This window comes from Bemisia tabaci, chromosome 8 (genome assembly GCF_918797505.1).
Source record: "Bemisia tabaci chromosome 8, PGI_BMITA_v3".
In the NCBI taxonomy this organism is placed as follows: domain Eukaryota; kingdom Metazoa; phylum Arthropoda; class Insecta; order Hemiptera; family Aleyrodidae; genus Bemisia; species Bemisia tabaci.
The window spans coordinates 15,186,972-15,206,761 of record NC_092800.1 but is presented as its reverse complement, the minus strand read 5'-3'; the positions used below and the strand labels follow the sequence as shown (position 1 = coordinate 15,206,761).

Below are 19,790 nucleotides of genomic sequence, written 5' to 3'. Positions count from 1 at the left end.
GAAAAATACGGGCAGCCCATGGGCGGCAAGTAGGTAAATCCGGCCCTGTTTGCATGGAGAGTTCGTTTTGATGTAGAGGTGGACTCTCAGGATAGCATGGGATACCTCCTCCATTTTGGCCTCAACTTGAGAGCTTTTTTTGAGCTTGGGAGTTGATTACAGAAAAACCAGTGGCACCATCGTGTTTCTCACGAACTTTTACATAAGAATCAATAGTCAAATCGCAAATTCCTCACACATGCAACATCTCCATCACAGGAGTACCAGGAGGACCAATTTAAGAGTTTAAACTAGTTTATGAATAACATGTATGACAAATAAATACGAACCTGAGCGCCGACACAACTTTCTCATCATTTGGTAATTCAAGGAACTGTAGTAACTCTCGACTTCTCTGTACAATTTTTGTCTCTGACATTGAGAACATGCATCCATAAAACCTGAATATTTCTCGAATTGATAATTCTCTGTGAAGCGCTAAGTCCTGAAAGCAAATACTTTATATTAGCATAACATTTTTGAGCATCTCAGCAGAGTTTCAAGAGGGTATTCGAAATTTAAACTATTGCATCTGCACCCACATGTTACAACATGTCGTTTTCTTCGTGGAAAAATGTAATTACATATCAATATTGCATTCTCCTCGAAAAACGAAAACGTCAACCAGGAGAACCTTGGTTATTTCTAACTAAGCATTTCTATGATTTTTTTTTTGACCTCCTGCAAAAAAATTTTTCTTGGGGGGGGGGGGTTGCACATGTGCAATCTTGTAAAAAATTGAATTGTTAGAGAGAACACACATAAAACGCCTTCACAGAGTCAAGTACTCGTACGTATTGAGCTGAGATCAGCACGCACAACAACAATTGCTGCAGACGCAGCTGAAGGCGTATCGAAAACAACCGTGAAATACACGTTGAAAAACGTAATAGCTCATTAGTTAATATTGTTACCTACGGGGAGTTTTTTTATGATCTTCTTAGGGGGAATTCTTAACTTATTTTTTTTTTTTTTTTTTTTTTGGCTTCAAGACCACTGTGTCGAAGGGTCAATTTTGTAGATATTTTGATTGTTTTTGCGCCAAATTATGCGTAAATAACCGTTCAAATTTTTGCATCTCGTTTTTCCCCACTTTGAGGCACTTCGTCCCAACTCATCACCAAATACCGATTACACTGTGCTTTCATTAGCAGTAGATATGATGCGAGAATGGTCTTTCTATGACTCGGGAAGGTAGGAATGCGGATGAGGAAAACTAATCCAGTTTTTCCCATTTTTCTTATATTTGTCAATATTTCATCGATTGTGTCACCATCAATTTTTTGTGTGTGCTATGATCATATCTTTGAATGATATACTTCTTTTGATTACCCTTTTTCAGAGAATGGTCGTGATCAGTCAGCATTCTTGAAGAATAAAAAAAAAGATTTAATGGCATAACAAGCAACAAACGATGATGCCATTTACCACAGCGTGATCATTGGTCAATCTACTGTCCGTCAATAACTGCTCGACAGTCAAACAATAATTGCCAAAATTTACGAATAGAGAGCAATAAAAAGCTATAAAATATAATTGTCATAATGGGCATAATAGTAAAAGAGTTGCACAGTATTAAACAATAACTGAATATCACTATTAGAACTAAATAGCTGCGGAAGCATTTCGGCGGGATCTTTTTGACGGGAAATATTCTTGTTAACGAGGCAGACAATAAATTTCTTAAAAAGTTTGCGAAAGTCCTCAAAGCGTAACACATTTTTGATTAAACGTTGTTTCGACTTCAGGATATTGCTTTCGAATAGTACCAAGACTTTGTCATTCATTAGATAGCGCAAATGAGGAGTGTCATGTTATTCATGGTGCGTTAATTTGGTACCTACTTAATTGGCTGCGGAAAATTTTGCGTCTGAGGAGGTAGGTTCAAATCGTTACACGTGTATTTTGCAAGCAACAATAAAACACAATTTTGACACATCCATCAAGACAGTGCCATTTTTTTCTTCGTTATGATTCCACACTTAAATCTTGAAAACCCCTCCTCCTTGTTTTGATTTGAATTTCGCTGCCACTGGGTATACAATTTGTTCGTGCTTTTTTCCCCCATCGAGGCATGGAGGTGTGTACACTCTATTACGTTGCAAAGAATTTTGAGAAAAAATAAGAGGTAAAAATAACCTGTTGAAGTTTGCACAAATGATTAACAGAGTAGACGGAAGTTCGATGTTGAAAATGACACGCCTTCGTTTTTATATTTTAAGCAAAATGAACCCTCCCAAAATAACTGAAAACAATTTTAATTTCTATCCCAGGTAAGAATTAATTATTTACATTTAGATTGGTAAAATTTATTTTTCATCAATATTCAAGGAATGAGTAAAACTACAGATTATACATTTTCACTGACGGTTTATTTTATCGTTATGACACAATTGGCTCTTCGTTTGAAATTCAAAGAGGAGGAAAAAGATGAGAAAAGGTCTGAAAAACCTCAACTTTTTATGCAAACAAAAATGCACATGATAAAGAGTTATGAGCACACAATGACGGATCTTTTGCTGCTTCCTCATGAATAATAATTGAATGGAAATCAACACCAATAAAAAAAAAAAAAAAAAAAAAAAAAAAAAAAAAAAAAAAAACGGTACCCACAAAAGAACTTTAACTTAATTTTTTTTGACTGACCTACAATTGAGATGTATACCATGTTTTTGGATCATGCCCATGCAGAAGTGTATCTACACTTCTGCATAAAGTTATGTACGTTGCAATTTTTTGCTTATTTCATTTCGATCGTATTTCTGAAACTGTATTGATAGTTCTCCCTCCCTCTTTGTTGTAATTGAAGCTTATAAACAAACGAGATCCTGTTAGTGGAGTATTTCTTCTCAATACGTAGAGAAAGATAAGCACAATGAATCATTTGGAAAATATCAATGTTGATAATTCAATGTGAAGAGACGAATGATAACAATTGTTGAGTCAACCTACTAATTTTAATCGTGAGCTTCCTTGTCTCCTGTATAATCACGTTTTCCAATGTTTTATGGTGTGTATGGCGTATGCGCAAAAAATTTTGAAAAATAGAAGCATTCAATGAATAGGCAATTTCTCTTGCCTATTTTCCGAAATCATACTAAACCTATAACCAAATTTTCAAGTATTTATATTTTCCTCGCCTGAATTGTGCAATAAAAAAGTACATATAAAGGAGCAGATATCCAGAGGTACTTTAGAGTAGAGGGGTTGTCACTAACTTTTCTCAATTTTAAGATTAAGCAGGAAATCTGCCCGGCAGTCTCAATGCTTTCTGCAGTTCGAAATACTTGAGGTCTGGCATCTTACGTTTGGCGTTACATGTTCTTACCGAGTTGTCTTATACATACAGAGCCCTCCAAAGCATTTAGCATGTGAATAATTCAATTTTTCAGAAGATGTTGGTTGCGACTCTTTTGCCCTAAACTATTGAATAATTTAGATATCTCGCAGGAAAACATGAATAATATTTCTGAATGCTGTACCTGTGGCATGTAACCTAGTTCTGAGGTCGTCTTGGCTTTGGTGAATATACTCCCCGAGTCTAATCGCACTCTTCCAACTATGCAGTTGAGCAGGGTTGTTTTGCCGCATCCGCTAGGCCCTAGAAGACCATATCTGCAAATCAGAATCAAATTTCATACTTTTAATACGTGCGCACGGTACCTATTTTTAAAAATAGAAAATAGGTAAACAAAGAAAATACGGAAGAGGTTTGAAAAGTTGCTCGAGACATGTGTTTTCTGGTTTTGTGCCCAACATCTACAGAGAGCTTACCATCTAGTAAAAGTCTGCTGTGCTGAGGAAAAATGCCGTATGAACCTTCAGGCGTTGCCAAATTTCCTCTCATAAAATGCGAATTTCCTGGTAAATATATGAATATTTTCCTCCCAATTTTTCAGATATCTCAGTTCACAATTTTACCTAAAGATTCTGAAAATTTGGAGGAAAAATATTCATCAATTTCCTAAAAAATAAACATTTTATCGAGGGAAATTTGGCAACTCTAGAATGTTCATACGACGTTCTTCCTTAGCATGGCAGAAGTAGAATGTCGTGTCGTCATTTAGATGTTGACAAATCCCCTGGTAAAAATTGGCAGTAGAATCTGTGTTCCAAAATACCATAGACCTACAGCCGGCTGTAAGATTTCCAATAGCTTCTATAGCCGGCTACCTAATATCTTATAGCTTTTTATAGCCGATGGCGACTAAGCAACGGCCAGGCGATAAAGTGTATGCTAAACGTTACTAATTACGGATGCTAGGACTTGGTGAGTTTTTGGACTACTTCTCTCTTTTTGGGCCGTAGTATCTTGATTTATTTTGCGAGGAAAGCTCCGTGTGTTTTGATGGATGCCTGGCATTCCTAATATATTAGAGCGCCTTCAGTTTCGTATGATACCGTGCAATACCTCTGGTGTTAAATAGTTGCTTCAAGCGCCGTGGCAGGCCAGCGCGAAACACGCATTGGCGCCTACAAACCTAACAGGGATACTTCACGCGTTGCGCAATGAGTGAAGTATCCCTGTTAGGTTTGTAGGCGCCAGTGCGTCGCCTCTCCGCTTTGTGTTAGGCTCTAATATTTAATCTGGCGGAGTCAGCGTTATTCAACTCATATTTTGAAATGTTTGCACATCCTGTATGGATTATTCTCATTTTAATTGATGAATAAAATTATGTATTAAAGGAAAATGTAATGTATGTTTTGTAAATATTAAGGTCGTTCCGTATCAAACTTAATGATTTCCAAAGCACACGAATTTCTACACAATTTCTTATAGCCTTTTATAATCAATGGCGAAAAAGCAACAGCCAGGCGATAAAGTGTAAAGTCTTGCGATAGGAACTTTAGCCCGACTGCATAATTTTTTATCACTTCGTACAGCCCGGGTATGATTTTCTCCGCATTCTACAGCCAGCTATATGATTTTCTGTAGCCTTCTTTAGCCGGCTATAAGAATTCCTATGGTATTTTGAAACGCAGCTCTTTTATGGCCAATTTTTACCAGGGTCGCCCCGGATGAAGTTATGTATTTTCCGAGAAATTTGAGAATGTTAGTTTTTGAGATGTACGGATGAACTCATCTAAGTAAGAAGTAAAATTCACTAAAAATTTCAAAGGAAAATAGTGACTCGTTCCTTGGAAAATTAAGTCTTCGTCAGAAGAAATTTAGCAACGCCCCACTATCGAATGTAGATACAGCGTTTTTCCTCTACATGGTAGTTCTATCTTGCTGCGACAGAACGGCGAATGAACACTGTCAAGTTTTTTCCAAACCAGGTATTAATTTTGAGAAAATTTAAACACGTTTCATAATTTTTAGGTAAGTATATAAGATTGAAATTGTGAATGCTCTGACTTTATACGGGAAAAATCATCAACTCTCCTGGATAATTCACGTTTTATTAATAGGAATATGGCACCGTGTATTAACTTTGCTGACTTTGCTTTGTTTAACTTTTTTGTTGTGTTTCTATTAGCTTTGGCTTTCCTTTCTGAATATCTTTTAACTTTTTGGGTTGGTTTAATTTTCATAAAAAGTCTTTTTCTCATTTAGTTCCTTTGGGAACTCCCTTGATTCTAATTTCTTTTATGGTATTGATTGAAACTATCAGAAAACTGATTCGACCTTGATCTTTAAGAATCCGCTTAATATCTAATATAATTTCGGGTCATTTATTAATGATCCTTTTGGGAAATTGTGGGTTTTATATATTGTTCATATGGCGTTTTTATTTAGTCAGAGGTAGACAGAGTAGTCCTAACTCTTTTACGAAGGGACCATTTTCGACAAAATATTGAATTGATATTCACTTACATTTGATTTTGTGGGACTGTGAGGCTAAGATTCCTTAGAATCTTGGCGTTGGGGCCGTAGCTGAGGCATGCTTTTCGCACCAATACCGCCGGTTCCTCACCGAACGTATTATTGTTCGACGCGAACATCCTTCCCCCTTCCTGCAACAAAAAAATTCAAATAAAGTGTTTAATCCTCTCCGAAAAAAAATTTTAAAAAAACACGCAGTATCACAAAAAAACAACAAAAAAGAGATGATATAACATGACCGTGCCAAGGAAGAACGCCGTATGAACATTCGAGAGTTGCCAAATATCCTTCGATAAATTGTTCATTTTTCAAGGAAGTTATGAATATTTTTTCTTGAAACTTTCAGGAAATATAGGTGGAATTGCAAACAAAATTATCAGAAACATTTGAAGGAAAATATTCATAAGTTCACCAGGAAATTTCTCTTTTATCAAAGGAAATTTGGCAACGCTTGAAGGTTCATACGGCGTTTTTCCTTAGCATGGTAGCGTGGAGGAAATTGCAAGAAGAAATCTTGATGTCTCCTTTTAGATTGTACTCACGTGATATCTATTTCAGACTCCAGCTCCTAAAATATTCAAAAAGATAAAATTTTCTTCGATTCGTTTAAATGGCCTTTGAATCGATGGTGAATAAAATCACCGTTCTCAAGTTTTAACGTTGCAGATTGCAAGTCGTGCTTTACTTTTTTTTTTGTGGGATAACTGTTCAAGTTTTTTTGTGAGTCTTTCTAGTCCCTTTAAGAATTTCTTCTGAAAATTGTTTCGATAGAGGGCTAGGCTGAAAAAAAATGAGTCGGAGCAGAATTCTTTTAACACCACAATCAAAATTCGGACTCGTGTAATTTTTCGTCAAACTGCTCCGGGTAAACACAGGTGTTACGGTGTTTCAAAATTTCTGCTCATTTATATTTTTTAAGGAATGTTACTGAATATTTTTGCGCAGAATCTTCGGAAGACATTCTTGGAAGGGTGAAAAAAACGACGCAAAATGTTGTAAAAAGACGATGATCTTTACCTAGAAGAAAATAAAATGTCATAGGAATCCGAATACCTATGGTCACAATACCCGAAACACGTGGTTTGGCGGTTTTACTGTCAGAAGACTTTAACGCGATTATCTCCATTCCTCTTGTTCTAAACTCCCCAGTACTTAATTTGTTTAAAGAGATTCAGTAACCCCTAGTTTTTGAGAATTGTTGTTTTTTTAAGGCCCTTAGAAAATGATCATACCTAATTCAGAACAATTTTTCAAACATTCTGCTCAAAGCTAGGCTGGATTGGAAGGAAAGAGATGTTCCGGCATTGCTACAAATAAATGACTAAATGGAAAATGACATGACTCAACAATCAGCCAAGACAAGAAATAGCGGGTTTTCCAGAGGTTCTTCATAAATAGTTTTTTTTTGCGTATTATAGTAGGGCGGATAAGGGGGAAAAGTTCCCAGAATCGTGCATTTCTGGAAGAAAGCATGAAACTTTCAGGATATCATCTTTACCTATAGAAGGTTCAATTTCGCAAGTGAGCCCAAAATTCTGAGGCCATGGGGGCCGGGGGGGCAGGGGGCCCTGATTTCGCTATGTTTTGCCGAATTTTCGCGTTGAATCATTGTTAGAACGCCGTTAACAATGTAAAATGTAATCAAAACTTGAGTAAACATCATTAGTAGGTTCTCTCAAACAGTATCCTAAAATGTTATCACCGTCCGATCTCGGAGCACCCCTCAAAATGCCTAAAATTCAAAATGGCGCCCATAATAAGGCCTCCAGAATATCGGTATTTTCACTTGTGCATATCCTGTCATGTGAGGTATCATTTTGCATGTAATTTTGGTCGCAGATTTCATATTTGAAGTCAAAACAACCCCCCGGTCAAAATTGGTGCCCCCAATCCAAGATGGCGGCCAAATTTTAAAGGCAGGAGGGTGCATTTTTTTCAAATTTTTACGTGATAAGGCAAGTGATATGTCATTTTCCATGTAATTTTGGTCGCAAATTTCATATTAGAAGTCAAAACAACCCCCCGGTCAAAATTGGTGCCCCCAATCCAAGATGGCGGCCAAATTACAAAGGCAGGAGGGTGCATTTTTTCAAATTTTTTACGAGGTAATAAGGCAAGTGATATGTCATTTCCTATGTAATTTTGGTCGAAGATTTCATTAATGAAGTAAAACAAGTCCTCCGATCAAAATTGGTGCCCCAAATCCAAGATGGTGGCCAAATTTGAAAGGCAGGAGTGTGAATTTTTATGAGAAAAAAAATCACGTAAGATGACAAGTGAAGTATCAATTTATACACATTTTTAGTCAACAAAACGAATCTAAACGAAATGTAAAAAAAAATCTTTTACACAAAAATGAAAAGAGATAATCAAGATGTTTGTGATCATGACTGACATGTGAAAAGTGATGAGCCACTAATAGTGAGGAGTCTTACTGATTACTGCACTAAAACTCTGAACTCAATTTCAGATGCCCTAGACTCAGAGGACGAACAATTAATAAGTACCGAAAATAATATAGAAAACTTTCAGTCGGTTTCAGATGGTGGGTCTCTACTCCATCGAGTGCGATCAAAGCATAGGTACTTACGAATCCCTTGCACAAACCTATGTTCCATCAAATTGATGAGCAGACACAAATATTTCTTTGCGTTTTCGAAGTGATGTTAAACGCGCAAAATCCGAAATGATCGGTGTTCTTGCATGCGTTAACTGGTTACGATTCAACCCCTCACATCCATAAAATAGAAACAGCAACTTTATTCTGTACGCTTTTATCTGATCCTTACCGGCAAGAATTTAAAGAAAGGTTCTTGGAACCTATAATCAAAACCATGAACGGATATGAAGAGCTGGAAAAGAGTAAATCGATGGTGAAACTGCTTAAATACGTATTTCGGTTTGCGGCGTTGCAGATTTCTTGTCATACTTACTTCAGTTCCTTCATCGAAAAATATTGAACGTCATTTCTTGAAAACTTCGCTTGTTTTTATTCTCTATGTGAGGAATATTCTGTAAAAATTTCAAGCCATGATGTTGGTTTGGTCCCCTTTCAAAAAATAAAATAGGAGCGAATATTTTGAAATTCCGCAACCAAGATACGCACTTTTGCTGTTTCACCGTCGAAATATTACTCCTCTACGGTAGCCAAAAAAATGTGACTTTCGACGACCTTCGTCATCACATATCGAAGGAAAAAGTTCCAGCTTTCAAATTCTTCATTCAATTAGAGAAATTACCCTCGACATCATTAGCAATGAAGTAGGTAACATTAATTTAGGAGCTACTTTTATACTCAACTGTTCATGGGATGAAGTGATCTGGATGCTTGTCTTTGGGGATGGATGAATAAAAACAAGGAGCTTCATCCTTATTTTAAGTGACATGCCACCAGCTCCCGGAATCCCCGCTTAAAATTATCCGGTGTAATTGTAAGAAAGGGAGTGACACCATGCTGTACTTCCAAGAAAATAATCTTTTTGTTCTTAGACTCATGCAGAAGTTCTGAAGACTCCAACTATAAAAACCTAAAGAACCGTAGGAGGAAGATCCTGAAGAGCCTTACTGGGAATGTGAATCAGCATAAGTTGATTAAGATTTTCTCCTACACTGACTGGAGAGGGTACGACAGGTGCGTTGCGTGAAACGTTTATTGAGATATTATATGGGCTTAAAAATGAATAAAATAACTCATTATGTATATGCTCCTGTTAACAGCATGACTAACGTGGACGGCCAAACTGATCACTCTCTTAATTATCTATTTTCATTTTTGTGTAAAAGATTTTTTTTTACATTTCGTTTAGATTCGTTTTGTTGACTAAAAATGTGTATAAATTGATACTTCACTTGTCATCTTACGTGATTTTTTTTCTCATAAAAATTCACACTCCTGCCTTTCAAATTTGGCCACCATCTTGGATTTGGGGCACCAATTTTGATCGGAGGACTTGTTTTACTTCATTAATGAAATCTTCGACCAAAATTACATAGGAAATGACATATCACTTGCCTTATTACCTCGTAAAAAATTTGAAAAAATGCACCCTCCTGCCTTTGTAATTTGGCCGCCATCTTGGATTGGGGGCACCAATTTTGACCGGGGGGTTGTTTTGACTTCTAATATGAAATTTGCGACCAAAATTACATGGAAAATGACATATCACTTGCCTTATCACGTAAAAATTTGAAAAAAATGCACCCTCCTGCCTTTAAAATTTGGCCGCCATCTTGGATTGGGGGCACCAATTTTGACCGGGGGGTTGTTTTGACTTCAAATATGAAATCTGCGACCAAAATTACATGCAAAATGATACCTCACATGACAGGATATGCACAAGTGAAAATACCGATATTCTGGAGGCCTTATTATGGGCGCCATTTTGAATTTTAGGCATTTTGAGGGGTGCTCCGAGATCGGACGGTGATAACATTTTAGGATACTGTTTGAGAGAACCTACTAATGATGTTTACTCAAGTTTTGATTACATTTTACATTGTTAACGGCGTTCTAACAATGATTCAACGCGAAAATTCGGCAAAACATAGCGAAATCAGGGCCCCCTGCCCCCCGGCCCCCATGGCCTCAGAATTTTGGGCTCACTTGCGAAATTGAACCTTCTATAGGTAAAGATGATATCCTGAAAGTTTCATGCTTTCTTCCAGAGATGCACGATTGTTATGCTTATCCGCCCTACTATTATGCACGCAGTGAGAAGTGCGTCACGTAAAACCACGTCCTCCTAAAATACTTTATAGAACTAATTAGGTGAGACATTTATTGATCTAATTCAGAACTTTGAGTCCATTCTTTTTTAGCTTACATATCTCTCTGATCATAAAAAAATACACATTATTTTAGCCGTCATATCTAGCTTGCCAGCAGCCGTGAATAAACGCAGTTACGTAATTTTGCAGGAGATTCCATTGCCTATCTGCGGAGGAGTTGAAATTTTCTGATTAGCGATTGGTCCTGCACTTTATTGGGTGGCTCAACTGCCTTTTATGTGAATCCTGCATCGTTTCCACCAGTGTTCCTTTTCGACACCATTATTTCTGCACTAAATCAAGTCTGTCCCTCACCAGTCCTAAACTATTTCATCTACGTTTTTTCCTTACACTCTCAAATTAAGTAGATAATTTTATTGTAATGAGTCACCGCGTGTTAAAGTATGGCTTAAAATCACGGAAATTCACGTCTACTCATAAGGCCATAGCAAGAAAAATATGACGATGACATAATCTTGATCGGATATTATTGACAAATACAGCCTTTTCCTTTGATTTTTTCCTTCGCTTTTGAATTTAACATGAATGAGAGTGCAGCAGCCTCTATACAGTAAAATTGAACATCGCTCATGAAGTGTGCCCTTTCTCGATGCTCATCTTTATACGAATTAATATTCCAGGACTTTAGATTTTCGATTTGAACGCTACTTCGGACGGCTGGCATCTTTCGCGACCTTTTGCCAAGCTTAAACATCTTCGACAGAATATTATACAACGAATCTTCTTTCATCCAAGCGAATGGACACGCGCCCATCGTGTATGCAGAAAAAAAAAAAAACTTGAGAACCTTGGAAATGAGAAAGACCACGAATTTATAATTTGAAAAATCCCATGCCTAGACGGTCGTGGAGCTGATCGAATGAGAAAGGGCATCGTTTGTCAGTTTTAGAGCCATACCGTCGTGCTAAGGTAAAACGCCGTATGAGACTTCATACGTTGCCAAATTTCCTTTGAAAAATCACGAATTTTCGGTAGAATTCATAAATACTTTCTTCCGAAATATCGAGTTGGGAATATTTTTTCATGAAATTTTCACCTGTATAAGAGTAAATCGCATTAAACATTCTCCGAAAAATCCAAAGAAAGATATCGACGGTGTAAGTCGGCAATCACATAACTCGTTTGCGGTGTCTGAAAATCTCCGTCTCTATGTTATTTTTTGAAAGGGGAACAAATTGACATCATTCCTTGAAGTTTATGCAGAATTTTCGTCACACAGAGAAGAAAAATCACGGCAGTTTTAAAGAATTGCCGTCGAGTAGATTTCCGTTCAAAAAATAAAGTACGACAGGTAGTCTTCAACGTCGCAAACCGAGTTATGTGATTGCCGACTTACACCGTCGATATGCCGTACAGGATCGCACGTAGAAATGAAGATACGCCCTCACGTCAAAGGAGCAACACTATGGTTCAGAATTCTTCGATTTTCCCATAAAAAACAATGAAAATATGGCGAATTTTATGTAAAAAGAGACAACATCGGATGGTACATTTGTGCTATACTCCGGATTGCTTTAAAAGTGGAAGGAAAATAACAATTGAACAATTGGATAGCGTATCGAAGAGGTAAAAAATAAGATTGAAATTTCACTCCGTCACTTGGTTTAAATGCAAATATCAAACGCCGAGGCTAATTTATGCAAACTAAATGTTTTTGCAGGTTTTTAAATTTTTGTTGGAGAGACGTTTACGGCGCTTAGTTATTCACAGACTATCATTTTTTTTAGAGCGTCACGTGCTTCCCATTCCTTAAACGCCGCCCAGTTTCGATATTTCCATATTGATGAAATTCAGTGGCGTAGCGTGCTATGCGATGTATCGATTGTTATGCTATTTAAACCCATTGAAAAGGATCGATAAACAGGGTGTCCGCAGCGAACACCTTAATAATCGATTCTTGACCATAGGTTTAATTGGCGTAACAATCGATGTATCGCAATTCACACCACGCTCCTGATGTTATTTCATGAAACAGCCGATGAAGACAGCTAATACTGCTAAGAATGATAATTTTCTGCTCATTATAGAAAAAAAAAGCCAGTCAACTGTGACTATTCTAAAACTAACCATGACTTTTATTGCTCGATTGAAAAACCATTTTTAAATTCATTTAACTCCAATCGGATTGGACTTCACTTTGCAATGATGGAGGAATTTCCGGCTCATGCATGCATGAAAACACCTACATGCAAGAAGAAACCATTTGAAAATCATTTTTTATAAATTGAGTCAAAGATTGCCGTTTCGATTTTCAGAATGTAGTCTGAGTCCAACTGATTTTAGGATTATTTTCATTGACTGAAAGTAATTTGAGCTGCCTCTAAGTCACTCGAGTTTATTCAATTCAAGAGTCAATTTTACTTGACTAATTCTTGACTTTGGATCATAATATTGTTCATTGTAACACAATATGATCTTTTCAAAAAAACAAAAAAAATGTTGACACCCAACATTTTTAAATCGTGATCAATATTCCACCGCTTGCCGGGGATAATATCGGTCATTTCGAAACAAAAAACATTTAAAAATACCAAACATTGACGTTTCTTGAAAATTCAGAGGTCTTTAAGTGAAGACGAGTAGTCTAATGAAAACATTTTACCGCGATCCCACGCAATGTTATCAAAGTAACCAGCAGGCCGATTATTGAAATTTATAGACAAAGCTATAGACAAAGAAGACATAAAGAGTATAGAGCGATCCTATTGGTTGAAATGGGTGGTTCTTATAGACTAAGGGGGTAAACGAGGAATTAACTATCGGGTCTCTCGTGGGTTGCCGTTAGTTAGTCTATTACCTATCTCCTTTGTCCATTGCAACCACCCGCTTCCACCAATGGGATCCCTCCCTATTCGGTTTGTCTCCTTTGTCTATTGCTCTGTCTATCAATTTCAATAATCAGCCTGCTGGCGTGATAATCGACTCTCGATATATTTTCCCGTTTAAAACTATGGAAAAGAATCGATTATTATGGTGCTCCTTGTGATGATCGATCCTTTCTCATATATTTGAATGGCAGAGTAATCAATTCATCGCAAAGCACGCCACTGTTAAGCACTGCAAATGAAAAGAGAGAAAAGTTCGACGCGGAAAAACTTTAAAAAGGGAGGTTAACAGGTCCATCATTAAGTGCCAACCACGTTGTGATGTCTCCTAAAAGTCCGAACGCAACAACAGCGCTACCGTGCTAAGGAAAAAAGGCTGATCGAGCCCTCAGCCATTGCCCAATTTCGTCTGATAAAATACGAATTTTCAAGGAAACCTGTGGATATTTTAATCCCGATTTTTCAGAGAATCTAATTTTCAAGTTATTCTACAGTATCTGAAAATTGCGAGGAAAAATATTCACAAATTCCCTTAAAAATGAATGTTTTACAAGGGAAAATTTGGCAAATCCGGATGTTCATACGACGTTTTTCCTCAGCATGGCAGAGCGGGGGTGGACAAACTGGGAAGTGACAACCGCGCGCATCGGAAAATGATCAACGATGAGAAAATATTTACATAATTACACGTGATTAAAAGCGGATATATTTCCACCTTGACGGAGGAATTTCCATAAAGTTAATGAGGCGCTGCAGAAAGGCGGCTCGTTAGTGAAACTGATGTCGCTGCTTTTCGTTAAGTATCGTCATTGCCCACGCTGCCATTTTTGGGCAGCTGTAAAATTGACAAAAAAGTGATGATCCCAATTGAATCAGTGAGAACCAAAACACACCAATTAACTCGGAAAAATGAAAGTAATCAAGATACACACAAAACTGCACAGTAGATGAAGAATTTAGTCTAAGAAAAAGATTTTTGGTGCCGAAAAACCAGCACTTACGGACATTTTTAAGGTCCAAGTTGGAACAAATGCGCTAACTTCAATGACCTTCCTTAAAATTGAACGTATTCAATGATAGTTGCGCATTTTCGAGTTACCGAGTTATGGTGTGTTTTCGAACTCACGGATTCAATTTTGGTTTATCTTCGATATGAAGTCAAGTTTTAATAAATGTAGACACGTTGTTTAGTACGGTCTGTAGGGTTGTGGGTCTTAGGGGACCACAACGGACCCCTCTGGAGAGTGAAGTAGTGCCATCCTTCCCTCCCCCATAAAAAATCTGCATAAAAGGAAACAGCCTTCGAACTATTGCATCGCCGTGTTTCAATGTTATAATAAGAGGATAGCAATTTGTGCATGATGTTTTTTTTCATAACTGTGAGTAGTTTGAGTCGACATGCGGCTGCATTTCGTCACCTTCCGCTCAAAGTATCACAAGCGCCACACGACATTTAAAAATTTCCACTGCCATAATATTTTTCACGGAGAAATTGTTGGTTGAATCTGTTTGAAAATTTCACTGAATTTTATCGGCAGCACAAAGAAAATTCAGTGAAATCATCCGACAGCTTCGTTGAAAAATATCTCTGTAAAAAAATTAAATGGCGGCTGACATTTTCCAACGTCGCATGGCGCTTGTGTTATTTTGATTGGAGGGTGAGGATTTATCTTAAGAATAACCTCAAAATGCATCCAAGAGAAGTCAATCTTCCAAAATTATCCTGGTGAAGCCCCCCGAAACCCCCTTTTCGGCAGTGGCGTGGCGTGAATGATCGATTATCGATATTTCCCCATTTGAATCCGTGGTAAAGAATCGATTATTGAGGTGTTCGCTGCGAACACCCTGTTAATCGATCCTTTTCCATAGTTTTAAATGGCAGATCAATCGCTATATCGCAAAGCACGCCACGCCACTGCTTTTCAGGAGTGGACTGAAACCCTTCCTAGAGAGGAGGGAGCTGAGACACCCCTAAAATCCGTTCAAGGTACGCCTATGGTGGTCTGTAAAAGAGCCAAAGAGTTGTTGGCCGGCAAGGGATTTTCAATTAAGTAAGGAAATTTCTCCTTTCAAATTTCGCGGGAAAATCGTGGGTTTTATCGAAAATCAACTTCCGAGTTCAAAAAAACTCTAGAGGTTGCTCTGGCCATAGACTCCAACTGTGCCATCTTGACACTTTTGAGTTCTAGAATAGAGGATTGAATTCTGACAATTGTTTGCATGCAAAATTCTTTTTCTCATCAATGGAAGTGCTCGCCTGCACTGCCTGCAGAGGGAGATCAATTGCACATTAAATCGATTCTCTGACGTAAGAACGCATCTCAATTTCCTTATGAGGCTTCAGAAGCATTGATTCATACTTGAAAGAGGGATCACGTCAGTGGCGTGGCGTGCTTTGCGATATATCGATTGATCGGCTATTTAAACCTATGGAAAAGTATCGATAAACAGGGTGTTCGCAGCGAACACCTTAATAATAGATTATTTACCACTGCTTCAAATGGGGAAATATCGACAGATCGCAAAGCACGCGACGCCACTGGATCGCGTGGAAACTGAGATGTGCCCTTACGATAAAGGGGCAAAGATTAGTTGCTCCTGATAAAAAAGCCGAATTTTACTGTAAATGGCAACTGCGTCGTCCGTGAAAGAATTGCAGTTCCTTCCGGATGATAAACCGAAAGTCACAGTATTTTAATTAATTTTGCATTCTGTCGTTAAAGAATTCCATTTTGTCGCATTTAATGCAATTTCAACGATTTTCCTACGCGACGAGTCAAATTATCATTACTTGTTTCATGGCTTACGAATCCAAGCTCATAAAAATGATCAATTCTGAGTTCATTTTAAGTCTTCATTCAAGGATTCATATGAATTTTGTCTCTAAAAATGGAATCTAATGAGAGCGAAGGACGTGACGCATAGAGTAACATCAGAATCAGACGATTCGACTTGCTCGCTCAAGAAAAAGTCAAAATCTACACGTGATTAAAATATGGAGCATTGAAAACAATGCTCTTAGTTGTGCAAATAATCAATGTATGATTGGACAAAATCGTTCCCTTTTTTAGATTCACTAAACTCAAAAATCTGTCAAGGAAAATACAGTGCACAGAAAAAGTTCCTAAATTTTGAAAAACATAGAGTTGAACTTGTAGACTTCAATCGTTACATAAGGTGATTCGATGGACGCCATATTTTGTGTCAGAATGGCATGCGATATATCGCATCGATTGGTCCCACTTTTTTAGCTACTCGTAATTTTTCTCCAATTTTGAGATCGCAATTCTGTTGTCAGGAGACTAAAGCACTCATTAACCATAATTTTAACAAAGAAATTCAACGTAATAAAGGTGTGGTTTTTTCAAAGAGAAAACGTAGCATTCAATACTGATATCGAAACTGCACTCGAATGCGATATTTTCTCTCTGAAAAAACCACGCCTTTTTTACGTTGAATTTCTATGTTAAAATTGGTAAGTGATTGCTTTAGTCTCCTGGCAACAGAATTGCGATCTCAAAATTGGAGAAAAATAACGAGTAGCTGAAAAAAATGGGACCAATCGATGCGATATATCGCATGCCGTTCTGACACAAAATATGGCGTCCATCGAATCACCTTATTTTTGTGAGCCGAAATTTTGAACTAACGCAACCAGAAATGCTGTTTCCTTACGAGTTGATTTTCGTAATTTTTTGTTTCCATCGCACTCCACACAAAATTTCGATGAAGACTTTAACTCTCTTTGTCTCGACTCGCGGATGGAGGCCCTTTTGCATAAACCCTTAAAAAGTTTCTTGGTTCCAGAATACAAATTATGTCATCCTCAGCACTACGTCTCGCTACGCACGAAGGACTCTCCAAAGACGATGAGAAGCCCAGTTTGACATTTAGTCTGCTTAAGCGTGATCTTGAAATACCGTTGCATACTTTACCCGGTGGACCGCATCTTCATTCATGGATACCTTCATGACACTGACCTTGGGGAGCAGGCAGTAGCCTCAGCGCACTAACCCAAATTTGAGAGGAGATGACTCCCCCCCCCCCCCTTCTCTGCTTAAAGTCAGCGGTCTCATAAGTTAATGACACCTGTTTCGCCGGTTGCGGTTGTCGATCGCGCGGTTTTTTCTCCTTTTTTCTCCCGCCACTCGCCATTTCGTAATACTCGAACCGGTTTCTCTCTCGATAAAGTATCGCTATCCTACACGAACTCTCAATTTTCGTCGCGATTAGAGCCGATCCTAGAGAATTTTTAGTTGTTCCACGCTTCTACTTCGAGACCATCCATCGGTTAAGTAAAAGCATCGTATGAACCACAGGGCGATGCCAAATTTCTTCTGGTACAATATGAGTTTTCATGGAAACTTGTGGATATTTTCCTTCTAATTTTTCAGAGACTTTAAGTGGCAATTTAATTTACTGTGCCTGAAAATTTCACAGAAAAATGTTCATAGATTTCCTAAAAAATGAATGTTTAATTTAGGGAAATTTGGCAACGTCCGAATGTTCATACGACGTTTTTCCGTAGCATGGCACGCGGGGTAGGAAAAGAGGCCCTGGTCTACGGGGGCAAAGTTTTCTGTAGAGCAACTTTTGTCTAGTTTAGGCCGAAAATTGGTCTTCGGATTTTTCCGAGTATCTCCTCCTGGCAACCTCGACGCCATATAAATTGCAAAAATACTGGTTCATTTTTGTGCCGGAAGAGTGCGTGATACACGGAAAAAATTAAATTGCTGATTCAACGATTCAATTGCTAAAAAAAAGTGACTGCAATGTTTCAATGTAGATTTTACAACAAAAAAATACTACTTTAACCACCCCCGTGGTTAAATTAGCTTACAATAGTGGTTACAGTAACATTTTTTGTTATAAAATCTACGTTGAAACGTTGCAGTCATTTTTTTTTAGGAATTGAATCGTTAAATCAGAAATTCAATTTTTACCGTATACTGCTAAAAACGTCAGAGTAAGTGAAAACTAAACAGCCAACATGGTGCCTATGCCTATGACGTGTAGACAACGTGATAGCAACCCAATTTTCCGCCTCAATCAATGAGAACTACCAGTTTAAACCAATGGGATTGCTCTATTTTCCCTTAGTTTTCTCTATCACTCGCTTTATCTATCATGATCAAGCTCAATTAACAGCCAGCAGTTGAATCGTCTTCTTTCCTTCTTTGTTTGTCTCGATATATCTATTTTCAACACAATTCCTCATCCAACTCTCCGAAAAATTTTGAACTGTTAAGTGGTTGTCAAGAGGTAACAATCATTCATTTCCCCCTCAATTTTCCCATGAAATATCACCATGGTCTATAATTACTTAACAATTCCCAAAAATTGACTCCGTTTTCGGTTTAAACTATCGCTCACTTTTCTTAATCAGCGTTTAAGTCTCTTTGGATGTGCATAATGGTACTCTTATGCTTCATGCTTAGGTGCCTTCCGGCACCATGTTATGTTGCTATCAGTGTCTTACCAAAGTAAGACCAGCGTCCAGCACTGTAATATTCTGGTTCATAGTGGTCTCTTTGACCAAATTGATACCAATGTCACTGCCATTTTACTACCATATTTGTGACGATGTGATCTCAACATAATATCAGCATAGTCGTTTTTTCAGGATAGCATTCAAAAGTTTCATAAGATATTTGAGCTCAATCGCGTCGGTTTGCGATAAGCTATTATCACAGAACAAGAAGACCCCGCTTGTCCGCGGAAATTGGTGGTGGAGGCATCGCGGATAATCGAAAACAGTTAATAACGAAAACCGCTGATAACGTAAACCACGGATAACGAATACCGCTGATAACGTAAACCGCGGATTACGAAAACCGTGGATGACGTAAACCACGGATAACGAATACCGCTGATAACGTAAACCGCGGATAACGAATACCGCGGATTACGAAAACCGTGGATAACGAAAACCGCGGATAACTAAAACCGCGGATGACGAAAACCGCGGGTATAAAAAACCGCGTATAAAGAAAACCGAAAATAACTAAAATCGCGGATAACCAAAACTGCGAATAACAAAAACCGCGGGTATAGAAAACCGCGGGTAAAGAAAACCGCGGATAACGAAATCTGCAAATAACTAAAACCGCAAATAACTAAAACCGCGGATAACCTTAATCACGAACAATAATAGTCGCGCATGGTCTCGATCTCGACCGTAGATAAGACTCACTTTCACAAATACGATCATCACATACGATCAAGGGACTGAAAAAAAGCCCCCTTTGAGACTCGCTGATAATCAAAGTACTGTAATTCGAACGCATCACGAGCCTCTAGAGCCACATGTC

At 37.9% G+C, this 19,790-nt stretch overlaps 1 protein-coding gene across 2 annotated transcripts in view; it reads right to left on the bottom strand.

Moving 5' to 3' along the window:
- Nucleotides 1-19,790, bottom strand: part of LOC109037248 (ABC transporter G family member 23) — an 80,235-nt gene that overhangs the window by 22,682 nt on the left and 37,763 nt on the right. For both annotated transcript variants that reach the window (XM_072303825.1, XM_072303826.1), the window contains exons 2-4: nucleotides 5,858-5,997; nucleotides 3,522-3,654; nucleotides 330-484 (exon numbers count right to left, since the gene is read on the bottom strand). In XM_072303825.1, coding sequence (XP_072159926.1) covers nucleotides 330-484; nucleotides 3,522-3,654; nucleotides 5,858-5,985 — 416 coding nt within the window. In that variant the 5' untranslated portion in view covers nucleotides 5,986-5,997. The remainder of the gene's footprint in view (nucleotides 1-329; nucleotides 485-3,521; nucleotides 3,655-5,857; nucleotides 5,998-19,790) is intronic.